A 20,241-nucleotide genomic window follows, 5' to 3' on the forward strand; every position below is an offset into this window, starting at 1 on the left:
TATTGAGAAAGCATAAAGCAGACAACAAATTTTCAACTTCGAGCTTCGGATTTTTGCATAGTTAATTTTGGTTTATTTGAAAAATCATTTAGCGGTTACTTATAAAGCAATACGGCTTTGATAATGGAAACTTAAAAAAAATTTATGTTTGTTATAATGTTAAAAGAAATTAAAATGCGATATTTTGTTTAACCACTTGGCGACTGCGACTTTATGTCATTCATGTCCCGTAATATGCAATTTATTATGAAAACATTGGAAATAAAACATAAAAATAGCTACGCGATGGAAACAGTCCCATACTTTTTTAGGTTTCTATTTGATGTATCAACAAGGCGAAAAAGCTGGCGAAGAACAGTAAATTGTATAATCTCTAGCAGTTTATTTAGCATTGCAACAAGATGAAATGTCATTCGAGGTAATATCTCGAGCCAAGAACTCGTATTTCACCTCAGTCGTAACCACGCGCGATAAAATTTCAACTGAAGCAAGTTCAAAAACATTTCGGGGCGGAGGAAATGAGTGAATAAACGAAAAATGGATATAATTGCTTGTATCAGATTGATATAATCTGGTTTTGAGAAAAATATTGTTGTCTCCTAAAAGGAAATTTGTGGTTGGAAATATACTTAGACTACGTCCTATTTTAGGTTTGCAAAAATTGTTATATCTACAGTAAAATGAATGAAAATTTGTATAAAAGATATCAGGAGTCATTCATCCATCTCTAATTTTTCTTCTGACACATACTACCTTGTTGGCATGCAGTAAGAAGGAAGTGAAATACATTATGTAATTACATTCTATTATGGGTATATATACTGTATATGAGTCCATCATCCAAGGTTAATATAAATAATGTTGACCTTAACGTCTTTTTCAATGACACCCTGCTATGCCTCCTACCTTTTTACATGCCGTTTTTTGAATTTATACTTCACTGTCATATCGTCGTCGAGTCCCAAGTATTAATTTAAGTGGCAATTCGATGGGCTGAAAACTTCTATGAGTCTACTTACTGCACATACACATTATTGATTGATTTTATTAAATTTATGATTCCAGTTCTTGAAACAATATGCGAGTAATTGAGTGAAATACAATGTTCTTTTTGAGCTTGTAATATTAAACGAACAAATATATATATATAAAATAAATTATATAATTTTTTTACATTTGGACTTCTATTTGTGTATGATTGTATCCAAAATTTAAGGAATCTAGGACGTTTTACACACAAGTTACGTTCTCTATCGAGTATGTTCAAAATGACCTCCTCGGTGTCGGTGACATATTTTTACCCCACCTTTCGCTGTTTATCTTACTAACGATTGCCAACTAAGATAAACTGAGAGTATAAACTCTTCAAGTGGTGGTTGCGTACCCACAATTTCTAACTGTAGAGCAGATCAGCATTTTTTATGGAATTAATTAAATAGAAGGAGTAAAGCTTTCGGCACGGTGGGATTTGCATGCAAACTTAGTAATCAGGTAATTGCGAACAAGCGGCGCACATGGATCATGTAATATTCAAGATGCGGTTTCGAAGTTTAGCCAAAAAAAGATAACACTTCCGGAATGTTAGTCCGGTGTTTCAAATATTTATTCACCGAATTTCGGCGTATAAATATACATGCTTGACAATATCATGTTCTGTACAGCAGTTTTTGACTTTATGTTAGCAGCAATATACCTCGTGACTTTTGTAATCCCATTATGCAAATACGCGTGTTTTCCAAGAAAATCCCATGAATATAGAAATATATTAATGCAACAAATCAATTATTAGATCAACAAGATTGAAGAAAGCATAATCCTGAACTCCTTATAAAATAACAATAAACCTGCGCATTGAAAGACATCTACGTGTGTACACGATTTACGCAAACATACATATATGCATAATTCATCTAATTATCATGCATGTAGTGCCGACTCCGCATCCGACGCGTAATTACACTTACAAAAATAATTAGAGTATTTGGCCAGCCGCACCGACCGTTACAAACATGCATGTTTCCGAAGTCATATGTACAATTTTAAAACATTTTTATAAAATAATAATTCCTCATACTTCCCGGAAATGTTATAACCATGAAAGCATATTTCAGAAAAATCATGGTTTGAAATGGTAACCAAAAACGGTTCCCAACATAGCGTCAACAGCATGTCGAAATGGACGGGGCAGAAAACTGTTTCTACATGCAGTTTACAAAGATCGGCGACACATTTAATAAAATTTACCATTTGTTTTTTGATGTATTTTGTGATTGTTAATCGGGTTGTTGTTTCGTTGTAATCGACTTTATGCTATATGTACGTGCACCGCGTCAGTAAGATAGCGATACCCGCAAAGTGAACGTTTTCGCTAGCAGACGTAGTGTCTGTTGTAAATCGTATGGGATAGGTTTTGCAACGGGGCGATGACACTCGTCATTCAACAGTGTAATGCTTCCCGAGGTACGGTATAAATTGTAATGAACGTCCTGCATTGTCTAATAACACGCGATACCACGTTTGCTCAAAGATTCACATAAACGTTCGTTGCCCATTAAGATGAAATTGGCAAACTCTGCAGGGCACATCTTGATATCTCAAACCGAGAATTTGTTTTGTACAGGCTGGGCCAACCTGTATATTCAAGATGAAAAATCACCGTTTTACGCCCTTCCAAACATAAAAAGCTGACTTTCTCCCACGTACGAAAAAGAAGACGCACAACATCATGAATATTGCATAAAATGCAGACGTGAAACAACAGAGAACGAAAAACGAAGAAGAAACGAAATGGTTATGTGCACGAATAAACAAGGTGAATGAAAAATTGAATGCTATTGAGAAGAGTACTGTAACTTTCCTGAATAATGGTAAGTAAGACTGCAGGTAAAATAGTCACAATGTAATGAAACCATATTGCACAGATTATAGACCACAAAGTGCGTCAGAAAAGCTATAAAGAAATGGTGGCTGATACGACATTCTTATTCATTTTGGAACAAGACTAACAATTTTCACAAGCAGCAATGACTATAACTGTATTAATTTATAAGGAGAAATAAAATTTAAGAATATTGTATATAAAATATACAAAAATTAAACATTTTCAGTTTTTGACAACATTATTTGAATGAACAAAAATTGACATGAACAAAAATTTAACCACTGAAGTGCATATCAAGAAGTATTAACAATGGTATAGAGCAAAAATGTTCATTTCCAAACTTCTGGACGCGTTCTAGAATGATGTCTGCCTAGTAATAAATCGATATATATGTGTGTGAAACAAAATTCTATAAAAATCTTGGAATGACGATTGACTAAAAAAAATAAGGGATAATAAATATTTCAACCATTTACAGAAATTTTTGTAAAGTTTTAAGGTAATTAAAATAGTTATAGTATTGTATTATTATCTATAAAATATATAACCATAGATAGCATACATAACTAAACCTGATTTTCAATACTTCACAAAGATACACAATGCATGTACCATAAAAGTCAACACAAACAACGAATTTAAAAGTCATCTAGCTAATCAACGATTCTTGCAGAAAATATTATTTCAAGCAACGCTCCAATTAGTCTGAATTAAACGAAGTATTTTCAGAAAGCATAATCTACTCAATTTAATACAACTGGAATAGAGTCATGGGCAAAAGATTGGTACAATACTAACAAAACCCAGAAATTTTCAACTGGAATAATGTCGTCAATATCAATGAAGAGAAAAGGTCCTGATCAGTACATCATTGTGTTCTGAAAAAATATGAATCTTTTAATATAAAGCACACTGTTTAATCAAATGCAGAATCTCTTATCGCTTTTAAAGACAAGCATTCATCAATATGAGAGTTAATTGTACTGATTGGAACTTCATTGCAACAAATAGGACAAGGAGCTGTATCGATTACAGGCTCAGAGCTAAATACCAAATTAGGATTAATATTTTCAGTACCACATGGATTGTCATCTATTTTCAACTTTTTATTGGCAGGTTTTTTCAGCATGTTTCCTACCATAGTTTCACTGTCATCACTCTCACTCAAAGATGGGAGCCGTTTTGAGAGACTTCCACTTTTTATCCTTGTAACAGCATTGTTTTTTAAAGTTGACGTTTCTGCAACATCTCCATGTGAATCATCATTGCTACCGGAAACCTGACTGAACGAAAATTCTATTTCAGGTAAGTCATCATCATCATCGTCAGAAATGATAGCGATTTTTGAACGTAATAAAGCAGATGTCAATCCATCCTGTCTCTTACTTCTATTCAGAACATCTGTAAGAGAACATTCTTCATCGCTGTCACTGTCGAATGAAGGAAGATGAACCTTATTTTTGTTTTTATGACTCGTTTTCAGAATGTCATTATTTCCTACATCCGTAGACTCTTTTTTAGCAAATAGGATATTTTTTTTATCGTCTTCAATTCCAATGGTGTTTGCACGTTTCACAGGGTGAATTTTTACATTAATATTCTCTTTATCAGACTGTGAATTCTCACGTTCTTCTTGGCTATCATGAAAATAGATAGCCCGTTTGCTGTAACTTGTCAGTGCCGGAGTGCAAACAAAAGCTGGAGCACCCGCATTAACAGACTTTTTTCCTTTTCGCTTCATTCTCTCTAGCAATTCGGGTATTGTTATTTCATCCTTTGCTTTCTTTTTTGGAACCACACGATTGTTAACAATGTTTTTTCGTTTCCCTGAAAGTAAGTTTCCCCATCTATCTTCCAAACTGGGTTGCTTTTTATCCGTTGTTGGACTCTCCAGCAAATTAATATTAGAATTTAATTTGGTATTATTATTATCCTTATTGTCAAATTTAGAAAGTAATCTACTGTGTGCTGGTATCCCACGACCACTATTATCTTTTTGATAAATTTGGCCTCCCAAGCGATTGCCAGTTTTAGAAGATTCACCAGTATCGTTAGATCTTGACTGCACTACAGGATTTGTTTGTTCAACAGAGTCTCGTAGTTCTTTACCTTTCTTAGTTTGTTGTGACAAAAACGATGTGATTTCCATAACTCCTAAAAAGACATCCGAGTGTTTATAAAGTAAATTAAATGAACAGTCTGAACAGAAGTAAATGAAAAGACCAAGCAATAAGAGTGTGGTTGGTACATGATCGTAAGACGGTACATGAAGTTGAACCGGCACATTATTTCCATTCCCCCAAAAAACTAGTAACACAAAGAGCATGCAAACCTTGCCTTACCAAAAGCATTTTTTTCTCTGGGATAAATACAATGACTTGATCTGATAATCAATGAATATCAATTATATTCTATGCACTTCTTTGCAAATTATCACAACTTTCATAGGAAATACTCTACTAGAACAAAAATTTCTTACAGTGCAAAGTGCCATTACTATACCGAAAAATGTCATCATTTTTTTCAGTAATTGGAAATAGCTTTAGTTAGAAGTTGTTATATTTATTACACAACCTTTTCATCGCAGTTGAAATATTTCAAGAAGTTCTATCTTTTCAATCAATCCTGAATTTTGAAATTCAATTCACCTTTTTCTTTGGGTTTCTCCTTTTTTTCTTTCTTCTTCCCAAAATTTTCAGGTTCTTTCACCTTGATATATGTTCCTCCACACGTCATTTGATGTCTTGGCCACCAAGTATCTCTTTCAGAAAAATAGGTATCAAAGCATATCTTGTAGAGATTCAATATATTAAAAAATGAATTGCTGATTTCATTTTGGTTATTCATTAGCATATGAATAGCTGTGCAGAAAAAGTATAACACAGAAATCACATAACCCTAACATGGGGTATTCTACATTGAATCATTATCTGTAATTGCTTTAATCCAAAATGAACCAGTTGATACGATTTATTATTTGTTTATTATCTGAATTTTTTTTTATTATTTTATTACATAATGTTTATTCACGCCACATACCCCGAACGAGAGACCCTATAAAAATGGCCACTGATATGTAACTTCAAACATATAAAAGGGGCTACTATCATTACAGTCTTACACTTTGACCGTTAGGTCATTGTGAATAAGTATGGTTTTTAGTGGGTTCAGTCGGCAGTGGCAATTTTAGAGATGATAAGCAAGCAGTTCTTGAAATGAATATGATCCAGCAAACTAACCTTGGTGATGGGGCTCTATTCATTGAACGTTTGACAAAACCAAAATAGGGTGGTTTCGTACGGCACGATCCTTGGCATCTCCACCAATGCTGACGCAATTGATCAACTTCATCGTGAAAATTATGATAAATCTGTGAAAAAAAAGAGAAACTTTGAAATAGACATAGCAGCAATGAAGTTCAAAATGAATTATAGTAATTGCTAAATTTTTTACTTTTGTTTGTAATATATAATTATGTAATTGAAGAAACTACTGAAATTAAAATGTTCACATGATTGTTAAAATTGGATATAAATTTGGTGTGTTTTTTGACAAATAGCACTTACAATTTTAATTAAATTTGGTAGGCAATTGAAACAATTGTAAAAGGTGGTATTGAAAATAAAAAATACCAAAACCCTGGAGTATCATCCCAAGCTTATTTACAAGTCTATTAACATAGTTGATGAGATACATGAAATGAAAATTATATGTACTTTTCAAGATCATAAACCATACAAAATCCGGCAAACAAAAAATTCAGGTTCTTTCCAATTATACTCACTGTTATATTTGTACCAGTTTCTTTGTTAATTCTGTACATATGTTTACAAAATTCCGGCCCATGTCCATCGTGATCTTTGTTATTATCAGTGACAAACAGCAATGCATGTATCATTTCATGCTAAAATAAATGAAGTGTTTCAGTCCTACCATGTGAAAAACTAAACAAGCATCTACTCATGTTATGTGGCCACTATGATTGAAAACATGAAAAATTTATGCCAAGCTAGTTGCGTCTACTTCCGAATAAGTCTTGGCACGTTGGCAGGTACTTTAATTCATGTAAACAAATCCGCATCAACATCAGGCACCTTAAACTGAATAACAAAATAATTTTTTCTCTCATATGGTAACATATATGTAATACTTGATTCAAATGAATACAGAATGAAATTTATATCTAAGGGGAGAAAAATGCAGCCAATTAATTATATGATACACCACGGCCTCTCGCCTGATTATGTGAACCACCCTACGACGAAGTCCTGCAATCCTTTTACACATAATTTTAACATTTCCAACGTTCTAAGAAAATGGATAAGAACGGGTCTCACCAATAAAGTTTCAACAAGATCTTTTCTTGGTCTGAGTTGAAGTAACGGTTTACTCAACCTGATAGAACATAGACCTCCTCTACCTTCGTAACAACACAGCCCAGCACATCTAAAATTTCAACACATTAACTTAAAAACAGTTTCAAACAAATTGTTTATTTGGGCATGATCCCTTTTCAGTTTATAGCTTGGGAGTATGAGATATTGATGAATCCTTGGAATTAATCCAACAGATATATTTTGCCAAATCCCCGGAAAAATATTAATATAGTATACAAATTACGTTCTTGCTTTAGTTAATAATTTTTGTATTTGTCTAACAATAGTCATGGAGAATTGTGTTTTCCATTGCTAATTAAAACTACTAACAGGTTGATAAAAGAACATTTGAGAAAACTTACAATGTCATTCTCGGACTCCATCGAACTTCAACCATGCTTAATTTACTCCAGAAATACATGGCATTAAATTCTTGAAACATCACACGGACATCAGGGCTTGGATCAAGAAGTTCCCATGAAGGATCAACAATTGATTTTGGCTTTTCCTTGCCATCATGAAACTTTTTCGATTGAAGAACATTGTTGTTTATCATTTGTGTATCATACTGATCATATTCATCACCAGGATTGGCATATTCTTTATCATATTCTTCCTGTAGCGCTAATGCTAGAGCTCTATCGGCCTCTTCCATAGCTGGTGAAACACTTTCAGACTTCAGAGTCAATTAAATTATTCTAACTATCAGGTATGGAAAAATAAATGAAAGTTAACGTACGTTACCCTATTATCGCCACTTTTTATTACAATCCATCCGAAGTCTATCTACTTCTGGTAGGCCTAATAACTTCTCTATATTAACTCAGAACATTAGCTACCGATCGGAGGAAAAAATGCCAACAGCAGCGAGTCGCGAAATGAATTTGCTATAGCGACACCTCACGAATATAGTGGAAATGTGGGTATGGCGATAATAGGAACTACGATTATCCTATTATTGCCACTTATGTCAAACTTTTTTTTCAATAGCTTTTCTCTTTAAATACATATTCATTTGCTCTGAAATTTTTAATGATTAAAGAGTGTTGCTGCTGCTAGAAGGTTATTACTTTTATTTATTTCAAACATTTATGTGGGCCCTACGAGATTAGTTTTTCACTTCAAAGTTATATATGATGATGTCATCAAAATTAAAAATTGCGCATCGTAGCATGGTGGTTCTGCGATCACATTTAGGCGATCTGGCGGTCAGCGAAATCGGGAGTTTTTTTTATTAAATGAGACTACCGTTACTGTTAAAGATTTGATAACACTTCTTTTTAGTGTTTGTCCTCACATTATTGAGCATTGCTGTTTTGTTTTTTCACGATTTTTCCGGTTCTCCCTTTTGGCGAGCCAAAATTTTTTATCCTATTTTCGCCATCCTGCGGATACAATAATTAACAACAGCACGATATTTACAAACACTTCCCATTTCAAACTTGATTCAACGTCGATCTAACACTGACTGACAAAAACTAAAATAAATAAACACTGTCGCGCCATTTTGGGCTGCTAATTAGTAATTACCGCCCTCCCAAAAAGTTGGCCGAGCGTGATATCAGCTGATTTTTACATTTTACAAAAATGTATGTTTTTATTGAGATGTCTTTACGCCACCGGGTGACAGAATATGTTTAATATTTATCACTTATGACGTCGCAATCCGAAAACAACTCATATTCAGCGCTATCTGAAAGTGTGACTGCAGCAGGGCGATTCTAAAGGCATGTGGCGAAAATTGGCAAGTGGCGATAATAGGGTAACGTACGTTACATAATCTAGTTTTCTTTTTATTCACTACATGTACTAAGTAATTCAGCATTATTTCTGGAGTATGTATGAATTCATTTAATACAGTAATACTTTTACAATTTTACCTCTAGGTAACAGACATACATACAGACATACCAGTATACAGACCACTTCTTTGGCAACACCTTTCAATTTAAATTCTGTACATTTTAAAACTCACTCAGGGCTGCAGGGTTTTGTTTGCTAGACTGATTCTGTAATCAGTTTATTCATTTGTTCTCGTCAATTATTTTGTTGTTGAAATATTTTTGAAGTTACAAAACAAGTTCAGGAAATCGGAAGCATGCTAGGTATTAGGTAACATATATTGCTGTACAAGTATAGACAGATAGAAGAAGTCCAATTACAATAATATATAAACAATCATATCTCAATCAGGTAAGGTCTAGGAATGGTGATATGGACCCGTTTGAATGACCCCCTTTGTACAGTTGTAGATGACACAGTTACCGGTACATATTGATATTGGGCTCCCATTTGACATGTTTGATTTTGCAGGCAGCTACACAGTACGGTACATGCGCTGCCATTAAAGTGCAATGTTCATGTAAAAAGCTTGTTCTTTTATGTTTTATGTTATATAGCCTATTTATGTTTTAAATGTCTCTGACATAAGTGAAAAATGATAACCCTGATGCTATTGCTGTTAAAAGAAAAAATCTCAGCACAATGGTTAACTCAAGTTGTGGAAATAAACTTGGTACTACAGGTAGAATGGCCAAATCTTTCCTAGCTTTGTTACTTACCGACTTAGTCCTCTACACGCAATCACAAGGTACAAATACCGGTATCTCATTTTTTTTTTTGTTTACGAATATCTCAAACCCTCATTAACTTTCAGCAAACAGTCGCATAAAAAAACCGCTGGCATTTCTGCATTTACATAACTTTTCGTCAAGGGGAATCCCCGCAACAGAACAGCATGTTTGCGATAGAGAGACAACGAAATTTTATTTTTTTTCATTTATTAGCCCGGAAAGACAACATGCGGCACAATCGTAAATATATACTACTACGTACAATACACGTACATATATAAAAATAAAAAATAAAAAAAACGTTTCCACAGGCCGTGAGGCAGTTGGCCGTGAGACGAGGAAATGAGTTTCGTAGCGCACATAAGGGAACTACCTGGAAATAATTCTAAAATGTTCGTCAGAAATTCAGTAACAAATAATACCTTGTTTCCGTTTCCAAAAGTTGCACATTTTACGAAAAAGACGCTTTTACTACCAAAAATATGTGCTACGATCGATCCTATATTCTTTACTTTTCCGGCAACATTGACCAATGAACGCAGACTTCTGTATGACGTAACAATTAAATTTGATCAGCTGTGAGCAGGCGGATGAATTTCAGTTATTACTGCTCGATCTTGCGTTCCTCTTCATCGCCCTTCTTATTTAATATTATTATTAGTTAAGTTATGCTAAGGCGTTGTTAAAAGGTGTAACAAATTTTTGATTCAGGCTGTTGAAGGACGCTAGATGTTTCCAGTCACTTCTTTCCTGTTTTCTTACTGGCTTTTTCTGCTACCTTGGTTTGTTTCATATTCCTCTACCATGGATATAGGCCGTGAGACGAGGCCTTGAAAAACGCCGAAAAAAATGAGTTGAAAATGAAAAACATTGCCGTTTTCTTTTGTAGTACAGTATCTAAAATTAGAAAGAAAATCAGATTTGGAACAGCTTGAGTGTAAAAATACCACTAAATACTGACTAATACTTCTTATATATACATTAAGAATTTTAACTGATGTACTCAATGAGCGTATATATTCTCATTGGATGTACTTCAGTCCTGCAGTGTTTGCATATTAAGAATAGTTTTTGGTAAAAGAAAACGTGAAAGTGTAGACTCTTACTTCAAATCACTAAATATACTTAAGGTTGAAGATATGATGAAATTTGAAATACTATCTCTAGCTCACGACTTCCATAATAATGCGCTGCCCAATTGCTTTAATGACATACTTGTCAAAAATACCTCCAACCGAAGAAGTAGTTCTGATTTATTCGTACCTTTCATGAGTAAATCCGTGAGTCAGCATTCCTTGTCTTTTACTGGACCCAAACTTTGGAATTCTCTTCCCTTAAATTTGAAGACGTTAAAGTCCAAAAAATCTTTTCAAAAACAAGTCAAGTCTCATTTAGTTTCCAAATATTAAAAATTACTACTGGTGGTATTCGATGACAAAAACTTGGGACACTCCACACTTGCACATTAATGTTTTAATGAAAATGTTGAACAGCTATAATAATATTGTGCCACGACTATAATAATATCTTGCCACGACTTGGCCAGAACTAGTCCAGCACCAAAGAAATGGTATTGTGACATGCATGAGTATATATATATTTTTTTAAATATATAGGTAGCTAACGTACTCGGATGATATTTTCTTTAAATAACTGCACACATTCTATCACTTCACGCTCGTGTTTTTATCTTTTTCTAGCTGTGATGTCCCTATCATACACGCTTGGTCTTATGTTTGAGTGGTGGTATAAGGGTTGTAGATAGTACAATATTGTTCCTGCAAGGTTACTAATTATTGCAACTAGGCGAGCAGTAGAGCTATGTTGGATTCTCCCCTTCAGATTTTAATTTGCTGTGGGTCATTGTAATTGGATGTGGTTTTTATATCATTTATGTATGCATGCGTTTTATGTTAAGGCATGGTGTTTGAGTTGACTTGTTGGCCAAGGTATAGATAGTAAAATTTTGTGTGTTTTTTGCATGGTGTGATAAATTTTTCTCTGTCCCAAGCAGAATGTCATCATAGATCATCTATCCATCGCTATATAATGACAATACATCCCATTTAATTAAACAATTATTTTTTGCCTGTAATAAATAGTTCAGAGCGTTCCCCTTCACCCAATCATTGAAACATCTACTCGCAGTTTTATTTTTTGTTTTTCAGGTTACTTCAAAGTGATTAAATGAAGTAAAACACATAAGGAAAAAAACAAAAAAAGACTCCCGATATCCTGTGAAATAACAACCTCATTCCCATATCCTTGTCTGAAATCAATACCCAAGAATGAAAAACCTCACTTAGACCCTTTGTAACCAATTTATTTCCACATCCTACTTTACTTAATTATAGTAATTTTACTGTTACCGGTAACCTAATTACTTATTACAATCTGGACTATAATTTGGCAATAATAGGCTCTAATTTGGGGAATGAAATGGTCTCGCCCACCTCTTCATGCACCCAATTCTGGCAACTTTGGTTGGGCAACTTGGCATTTGACTCCAACTATAATCAGCTTGGCAATATGTTTTCAATAGAATCTTCTTTTTATATACCTAATTAACGATTAGAAGATCGATCAATTTGGCAATGGCAACCATTACAAAAATATCAATATGGTGTGGCAGATAATTTTCTTTTCTAGTATTTATTTATTTTTTTGTTTACTGTATAGTATACCCTAAATTTATCGCGTTTCATTCTTACTTAAATAACTTCTCAGTGGTTGTGTGTGTGTGTGGCTGGTGGGTGCATGTGAGCGTGTGTGAAATAACTTGATAATTTTAGGTGAGTAAACACGTACCACTTCCTCTTGGCAAAACCTTTCATCTTATATTTTGTACGTTATAAACCTTATCTAAGGTTTTGTTTGCTCCCCTGATTTCATAATCAGATTTTATTTATTTGTTTTTATCTGTCAAATGTATTGTTATGCTGATTATGGAGTCGAAATAAACTTATACTTATACTTATACTTATATCTACTCTGGATTTCGATATATCACAGTCTGAAATGCCTATAGACTATATTTTAAAACACCAACTGTCCGTCTACAACTTGATTTCTCACCTCTCAGACAGATACAGATATTTATTTTTTGTCTTGCAAAAACATCGTACATTTAAACAAATGGTAAAAATTAAATAAATTCATTGAAAGAAAAAGGTACAATATTTGAACTGCAATAGACGAGGGATCGCGAAAAGACAATCAAAGGTCCTCATGTCAGCGACACCATTATAGAGGCAGATTAAGTCAAACAATACAGAAGTAAACCAGCAAAAATAAGTAAAACAATTTGGGAACTAAAATGTACGTGAGAACGGAAGATTCAATAAATAGGGTATTGACGAACTACTAAATCAACTCAACTTCATGCTCCAGTGAGCACGCGCCCACAACAAGGAAATTGCTGCCGTACGTGACAACTTTTGGAAATGCCATTATTTGTTACTAAATTTCTGAGGAACATTTTAAAATAATTTTCAGGTAGTTCCCCTATGTGCGCTACGAAACGAAATATAAACGACCTCGTCTCGCGGCCTAGCAGTAACTGACTGGGTAACGATACCACCATTTGGTGTCATTAAAGTCTTCGTATTTTCATACGAAGCCAAATATTCTGGCGGCATAGTGACATATGCGGCCCATATTAAGGTACTTACTTTGATTTTTACAGCAAGCACATGAAATTAAGTATCAATGACAATTTCAACAAGGTGAATTTGACAGCCCGTGTACCAAATAGGGAAAAATGGGGAAGGTTGGGACACTTTTTTTCTTTTGCATATTTTGAGCCGTTAATTCTGCATATTCTCTTGAGTTTGCGGGACTAATGCATAGAGGGGTAAATGTAGTTTTTATTCAGCAACAAAGAAATTCCTTTGCGACACACATCTTACTACCAAAATGCTTTGAAAAACGTCTGTCAAGTGTCCCACTGTACCCCACTTGTGGGGCACAATCGGACAGACCCTAGGGCACAATGGGTCAGTCTGTCAAAATTCAACGAAGTATGCCCTTAAAAATAAGCAATTAATCAGCATAATCGTCTAAAGTACGGGGAGACTTCGAATTTGAAGATTTAATATTTTTAAAATCAATGTTCAACTGAAATAGTTCAGATATTTTGACAAAACATTTTGCAAAAAAATTTGATTATTTCCTTCCTCGAATCTAAATCTGGAAATATTATTGATTCTCGAATATATTCCATATTGGGCCATGGGTCGAAAGAAACCATTATATTACACAAAATATAACGCATCTCTAAGTCTCTAAGCACTTATTGTATCAAACACTGTCGAATTGTGCCCTGTAGAGCATGTTCCACTGAACCCCGGTCCATTGTTCCCCATAGGAAACAAATATTTTCAGACCATCCCACGGCAAATTTCGGAAGGCACAGCCACTCGCTAACGTTAGGAATATTTTACAGTGGACTGACGCTAAAGAATATCAGACGATGGTTTGTCTCGTTGGAAAGGCTAAACTAAAAAAAAGAAAAAACTGGAAAGGTGAAATTTTTTTTTCAACTTCCCAAAACCAATTTCACCCCATATCTTGCGCCGCTCTACCCGTCCGTTGTCCGTTCGCGGGGACGTTGTAACTCACCTAAGGGCGGATTGGAACATCGAGCCGCGAACAGGATTGCGGATATAGTATCAGTGTGATAGCTGATTTTCTACTGTGCCCCATGTCCCAACGTACCCCACCTTCCCCTAAATGTCTCATTCAGTATATTTAACGCCACATGGACAATGAATGGTCAAATCATACAAAAAAGGTCACTGGGTTTACCGTGTTTCCTCGAAAATAAGACTTACCCTGAGAATAGGAACTAGCCTCAATTTTGAAAAATGATTTGAATATAAGCGCTCCCCGGACCTAGTCAAAAACGCGAATTTTTTTTTGACCTGTTAAATAGCAAGAAATCTCTCCTACACGTTTTAAATGATTAATGATCTATGTTTTGCAGTTATTTTGAATAAAAACGTGTTATTAAGTAAATAGATATCGGTTTTCATATTTTGTATATTTTAAAATCTCGTCATTAATTTTCTACTTTGTAATTTTGTTTTTGATAAATGAAAATATAAGACATCCCCCCAAAATAAGCCCTAGTGTTATTTTGCGGGTGAAACTGAAATAGGTCCCAGTCTTATTTTCAGGGAAACACGGTATTAAAGTTGAAAAATCATTAAGCATAATAACAACTCGAACTTAAAAGTTAAACCCGAGATCTTTAACCTGGGACTCAAATATATACTGAAGTCCTTTGCTCCAGTTATTTGTTTGTCGAATTTATGCTTGCTTATCTTTTCATAATTGAATAAAAGTGTTGAATGCTCCTATATAGTCATCCAACAAACTGTGAACCCTGTGCATAACAGTGAATATGGGGGGAGTGGACTCGGATGACCGTGTGGTCGATCGCTCCCTCGAAAACTCGCTTACATTGAAAGCTCATTCGCTTTCTTGTGTCGATAGAATTCACCTTCGCTGGTTTTAGTAATGGAATTGTATATGATTGTCCAAAATGGCCGTAAAAGTCGATGAATTGCCTGAATTAGGGTTTTGAATTTATTTCATCAAAACAAATATCGATATCGCGACTAAAATAATGATGAGTCGAAATTCTGGGATCAGAAACGAAGTATTAGGACGCAGCTCTAGTCTAGATGCATATCCCAGTACTACAATATCACCACCAGATAGTAAACAAAAAAAAAAACACACAGTAAAACTATCACGAAATCATATCACAATGTGAATACAATTTTGCAGATAAAATACCCGAGTGGCGGTCATTGTGAAAACCAAACGTTCAGGTTCGTACAAAAGACAATTGTAGCGAATTCACGAATAGTATACTCGCCGAGCCCGTAAAAATATCAAGAGACTCTGTGCCGTGCAAAGACGCACAATAGTTTCGATATTGTAATAAGGCAAGTAAAGAACTTTAGGTATACTGTCTTACACTAGTTTTGTTTGCTGTCAACGGCAGGTATGGAAGGACGACTGAGAGGTATGGTTGCTATTTCGGGACCAGATTGGAAAACCCGTGGTTGGGATTTTCACCTTCTAATTCCGGGATTAATAAAATGAAACACACACACACACACACAAAATATTATGAGCAGTCATGTTTATTTTTTTAAAACCGACGCAAAAACAGTGAGCAAGAAACCCAAGAGCCGAAAATGCACGCCCAGCCTCAACTGACGTATAGGTTTGATTGTTTTTAGTGCGTCATGCAACTTTCCCATTTTTAGCCTCTCCCTGCTTGTCTCATATAGCAGCATTTCTTTCTCAACCACCCTTCGATATTCATGAGCACGCCCTTGTTCATCTTCGCGACCGCCCCTTCCCCCCTCCCCGACTTTCGATTTTTTTCAAAATAGTGCAACCATTATGCAACTTGCTGCAATATATCTGCTCAAGAATAGGTCCACCGAAAGGAAAAATCCGTTTAAAATGCGAATATTATACTTCCAAGTAGTCCTAAATACTTCATAATTGGGCTGACTGCACCTCGCATGGGTCAAATACGTGGTTATGACTAGAGCTCGACCGATATATCGGCCAACCGATATATCGGGCCGATATTGTGTGTTTGCCGATATATCATATCGGCCCAACCGGCCGATATATCTTGCCGATATATATCAGCGCTAGTCGCTTTTCCACGTCCTAAAAAATGAGTATTTATTTCCGGGAAATATCTGCGGCCGAGCGTTTTCTTTTTTTCGCTTCTCTCATTTTGCCTTTCAATGAACAGAGAGTTCTCTTCTATATTTCTCTCTCTCTTTTATCTCTTCGAGCGGCGCAAAATCCTCGCCTTCGAATATCTTGCGTCCCCAGTCTAGGCTTGCACGTAATCGACAAAAATCAATTCCGTAATTACGGCAAAATCGATTACGTAATGACCCCGTAATTGCGATATTTTTCACAAGTTTAAACCTATCATAAAAACCATTTGAATCCACTTCTTTTCCGAATGGGACATTGAAGTTTGGTTTTCATATTACCGACAGTACTACCCGCCGGCGACAGATGTTAAAGACAAAATACAAAGGAGTGAATTAAAATTAAATTTATTCTGATTTTTATCTTGTTTTATTGTGTTGGCTCTGATTTTCCTTTATCACCTTCGCAAATTAACCGTCCCAATTTTATGCGATCAATTTTATCATTACCGTATTTACCGACACTGGTATACGGATATATATGAAACGATAGTTGCCTTTTTTAAAATCGACTTTCGTATTGAATAAAAATTTCGGGTTTCTAAGATATTAATCAACGACAAGCGTATTCTCTCATTTGAATATACCTGCGCCTGCCTCGCGACGAAGACTTGTTATTGCTCCGTTTTTTACATTATCCGACTTTGCTACCTAGTTAGCATTTTAAAATAATTATTGATGCTGACTTATTGACGATATTCCGATTACCAAGCTTCATTTTATATCAAATCATTTCGCGGCCTAAATGTTATAACATTAATTGCGATAAATTTAGATCAAATATTAATTATTTAGCCGGCGATAAGTTCTTACCCGTAACTCGTTGTAAATTGATGCTAATAAATTCTATTTTGTTTTTTAATGCGCTGTGATTTGTATTAATAAAAGTGATTGAGTCGGGAAAAGAAAGTAGCCTAGCCTTCTCTCCTTTTGAGCGCTTATAGCGGTGGTAAAATTCGTCTCATGTCTGTTTCACGGATAGAAAGAAAAATACGCCTTCCGGAATTACAATCAACTATCACACATTCTTATTTATCATTATCAGCGCCAAATAAAAAAGATACCAAATCGTAAAGACAAAAAAGTCTGTCGGTGTTAATTGCGTTACGGTGATAACGCTTATAATAATATCGTTTTGACCGTGAAATCAAACGCTCGAACGGGGTGGCAACGCGTCATGCCGGCTCAAAACGGCTGCGAAAGCGCTCGACCAATAATTACGACTTTACGTAATTCGTAACTTCCCTTCCGTAACTCGAAATAATTCCGTAAATTACGTGCAAGCCTACTCCCACCTACTATTGTATGGATCAAAATGGACTTCTATAAGCTTTTTACTGACTGCCTTTTTTCTGTTGTGCATTAATGTGTGTTCTTATTTGCTGTGAAACTTTTATTAATGATGCAAGCACTGTGTAGGACTTCTTTATTTTTCAACACAAACTTTTAATTGACTGAAACGGAATGTTTCTTTCTATTTGTATTTACTGCGGGTTCAGGTTGTAGATATCGGTATGTCCATATCGGTTATCGGTCACCAGTTGGCCGATATATCGTTATCGGTATCGGTGCCAAAAAGTGATATCGGTCGAGCTCTAGTTATGACGTCATAAAAGCCACCCACACAAAAAAAAAATGGCGCGCTCATCAACCCCCGGGAGGCCGTATTGAATAAAAATAAATGCAATGTGGCCGCCAATAGCAAAAAGGTTTTGCACCCCTGGTAAAAAACAATCTTTGAAGAATGTTTTTCGCCAAGTCAACAATTTTTTGACGGGATAGTAAGACTACTCAGAAGATGATCAAGTTCAGCTGTGGTGTTGGCAGTCACGCGATAGCAGTGCGCGTGCCCGGCGCATTAAGATGACATGCACTAGATAAAAATGAAACATGAGCAGCTGATGTTTTTCATATTTTGACTAAATATATATAAAAAATAAGGTAAGATATCGATTTAATTAATTCAAAACTCAGAGATATATGTCACAGTGCCGTTTATTAAAATCTGTCTAAGTTGCCAACACTGGGTACGACTGTGCACAGTGGTTGGATTTGCTCGCATTGGTTCGGTACCACTGCTGTGTTACAATAGACGTCATGAAACTAAACTCATAGCAAATCTCATGCTAATCAAATTCCAATAATTCGACTAGCTGATTTTTATTGTTTCAGGTGGAATGTGTTGAAAAACATAACGTCAAAAGTAGAATATACTGTATTACCCAATATATATCAATGTTAGGAAGGGGATCATTGTTTCGCTTTTGGCAGGAGCGTACATAGAGCGATATGGTTGTGAGTCGTCATGACAAAAATTTCAAACGACCTTTACTAATATGTACTTTGGGCAAGAACCAGAAATCGTCCCGAACAGTTTTAAGTGATACTATGATTTATTAACTTAACGTATACCTAAGCTATTACCCATACGTAGAGACGAAATCCATTACCCATTAAAGACGAAACTCTGATTTTGTAGGATAGTCAGCGGTTCCCAAACTTTTCGTTCGTGCGGCACCAAATTATCACGGAAAAAACTCACCGCGTACTTACATGAAAAAATGCTTCTTTTCAAATAAAACACAATTTTGTTATCGCTCATATGTACTTTATGCATTACAAAACTTGTAAACATTGTATGTTCGCTAAACTCGGTTCAGCAGAAATATAAACTTCAGCTCTGAAAATTGCATCAAGTAGTGTCTACCTCTTGTTGCGAAACGATCGGAGCAGACACTACGTAACAGAAAGTAAACGACATAGAAAGGTAAATTGAAATTATTGATACATATACGCCGCATTTATAATAAAAAACACTAAAACTTTTATAATAAATGCAATATGTAAATTATTCAATCATATTTAGGTTATGTTTAACGGTTTAACACAATTCTGTTAATTTTCGCGGCGCACCGCTGGGATAGATAAATGTGTCGGTGTCAAGATACGTTAAGATTGGTGAATAAGTTGTGATGGTATAAGCATGGATAGTACGACATTCCAAAAGTATTAACCCTGCTAAAACGCTTAAAAACTGTAAAAAACCGTCTAAAAACACCAATAACCCTGCTAAAACGCTTAATATCGATCAGTACTGGCCTGTTCGAATAATTTTAAAATGATGTCATTATATATAGTCAAAGGGTGAAACGTTTAGCAATACTGTGCTGCGCGTAACAAACGAAGGTGGAGGGCTGTGGAATTTCTTCGATTTTCTTCTTTCTTTGTCCTGTAAAACAATTATCCCTGCCCATATTCAGTCCTAGCACGAATTTCTCAGTCACTTGTACGTGATAAATTAATTAACTTAATTACAGCCTGCATTCAGTCTTGGCGTGGTTTGGCATTACAGGAAATCGGTCGAGTAATAATGCGTGACTTATCGAACATCACATTTTCTCACTGTGACATAATGAAATTTTAATTTGTTCTACTTGTGTTAGGTACGCTCCAGAAATCCAACATAGCAGCGGCAATGGCTTGTCTAGATGAGCATTGCACGTTGTGATCGATCGACGCACCGTACTTTGTACTGTATTATAGTGAGGCTACCTGCGAGGCGGTATTTGTTGTTGGCAAGTTCTTAGAATTATCACGTTCATTTCTCAATAAAACGTCGGCAGAGAGGTCTATTGATCATCAGAAAAGTGTAAGGT

The 20,241-nt window shown here is 35.3% G+C and overlaps 1 protein-coding gene across 1 annotated transcript; it reads right to left on the reverse strand.

The window, feature by feature from the left end:
* Nucleotides 1–1,744: 1,744 nt before the first annotated feature.
* Nucleotides 1,745–7,990, reverse strand: LOC120336638 (uncharacterized). The gene is made up of 6 exons (XM_039404356.2): nucleotides 7,620–7,990; nucleotides 7,219–7,327; nucleotides 6,666–6,785; nucleotides 6,121–6,251; nucleotides 5,530–5,642; nucleotides 1,745–5,035 (listed from the first exon to the last, which is right to left on the reverse strand). The coding sequence occupies exons 1-6, from the start codon at nucleotides 7,910–7,912 to the stop codon at nucleotides 3,798–3,800; spliced, it is 2,004 nt and encodes a 667-aa protein (XP_039260290.2). The 5' UTR covers nucleotides 7,913–7,990; the 3' UTR covers nucleotides 1,745–3,797.
* Nucleotides 7,991–20,241: the final 12,251 nt, after the last annotated feature.

Source organism: Styela clava, chromosome 2 (genome assembly GCF_964204865.1).
Source record: "Styela clava chromosome 2, kaStyClav1.hap1.2, whole genome shotgun sequence".
In the NCBI taxonomy this organism is placed as follows: Eukaryota; Metazoa; Chordata; class Ascidiacea; order Stolidobranchia; family Styelidae; genus Styela; species Styela clava.

What these genes read in the sequence shown, in the direction of transcription:
- LOC120336638 (XM_039404356.2), bottom strand. Translation starts at nt 7,912, where the DNA reads ATGGAAGAGGCCGATAGAGCTCTAGCATTAGCGCTACAGGAAGAATAT. An exon ending in AAACTGGTACAAATATAACA is followed by an intron (nt 6,252 to 6,665) that starts GTGAGTATAATT and finishes TTTTTTTCACAG; the next exon opens with ATTTATCATAATTTTCACGA. An exon ending in AATAGAGCCCCATCACCAAG is followed by an intron (nt 5,643 to 6,120) that starts GTTAGTTTGCTG and finishes TTTTTCTGAAAG; the next exon opens with AGATACTTGGTGGCCAAGAC.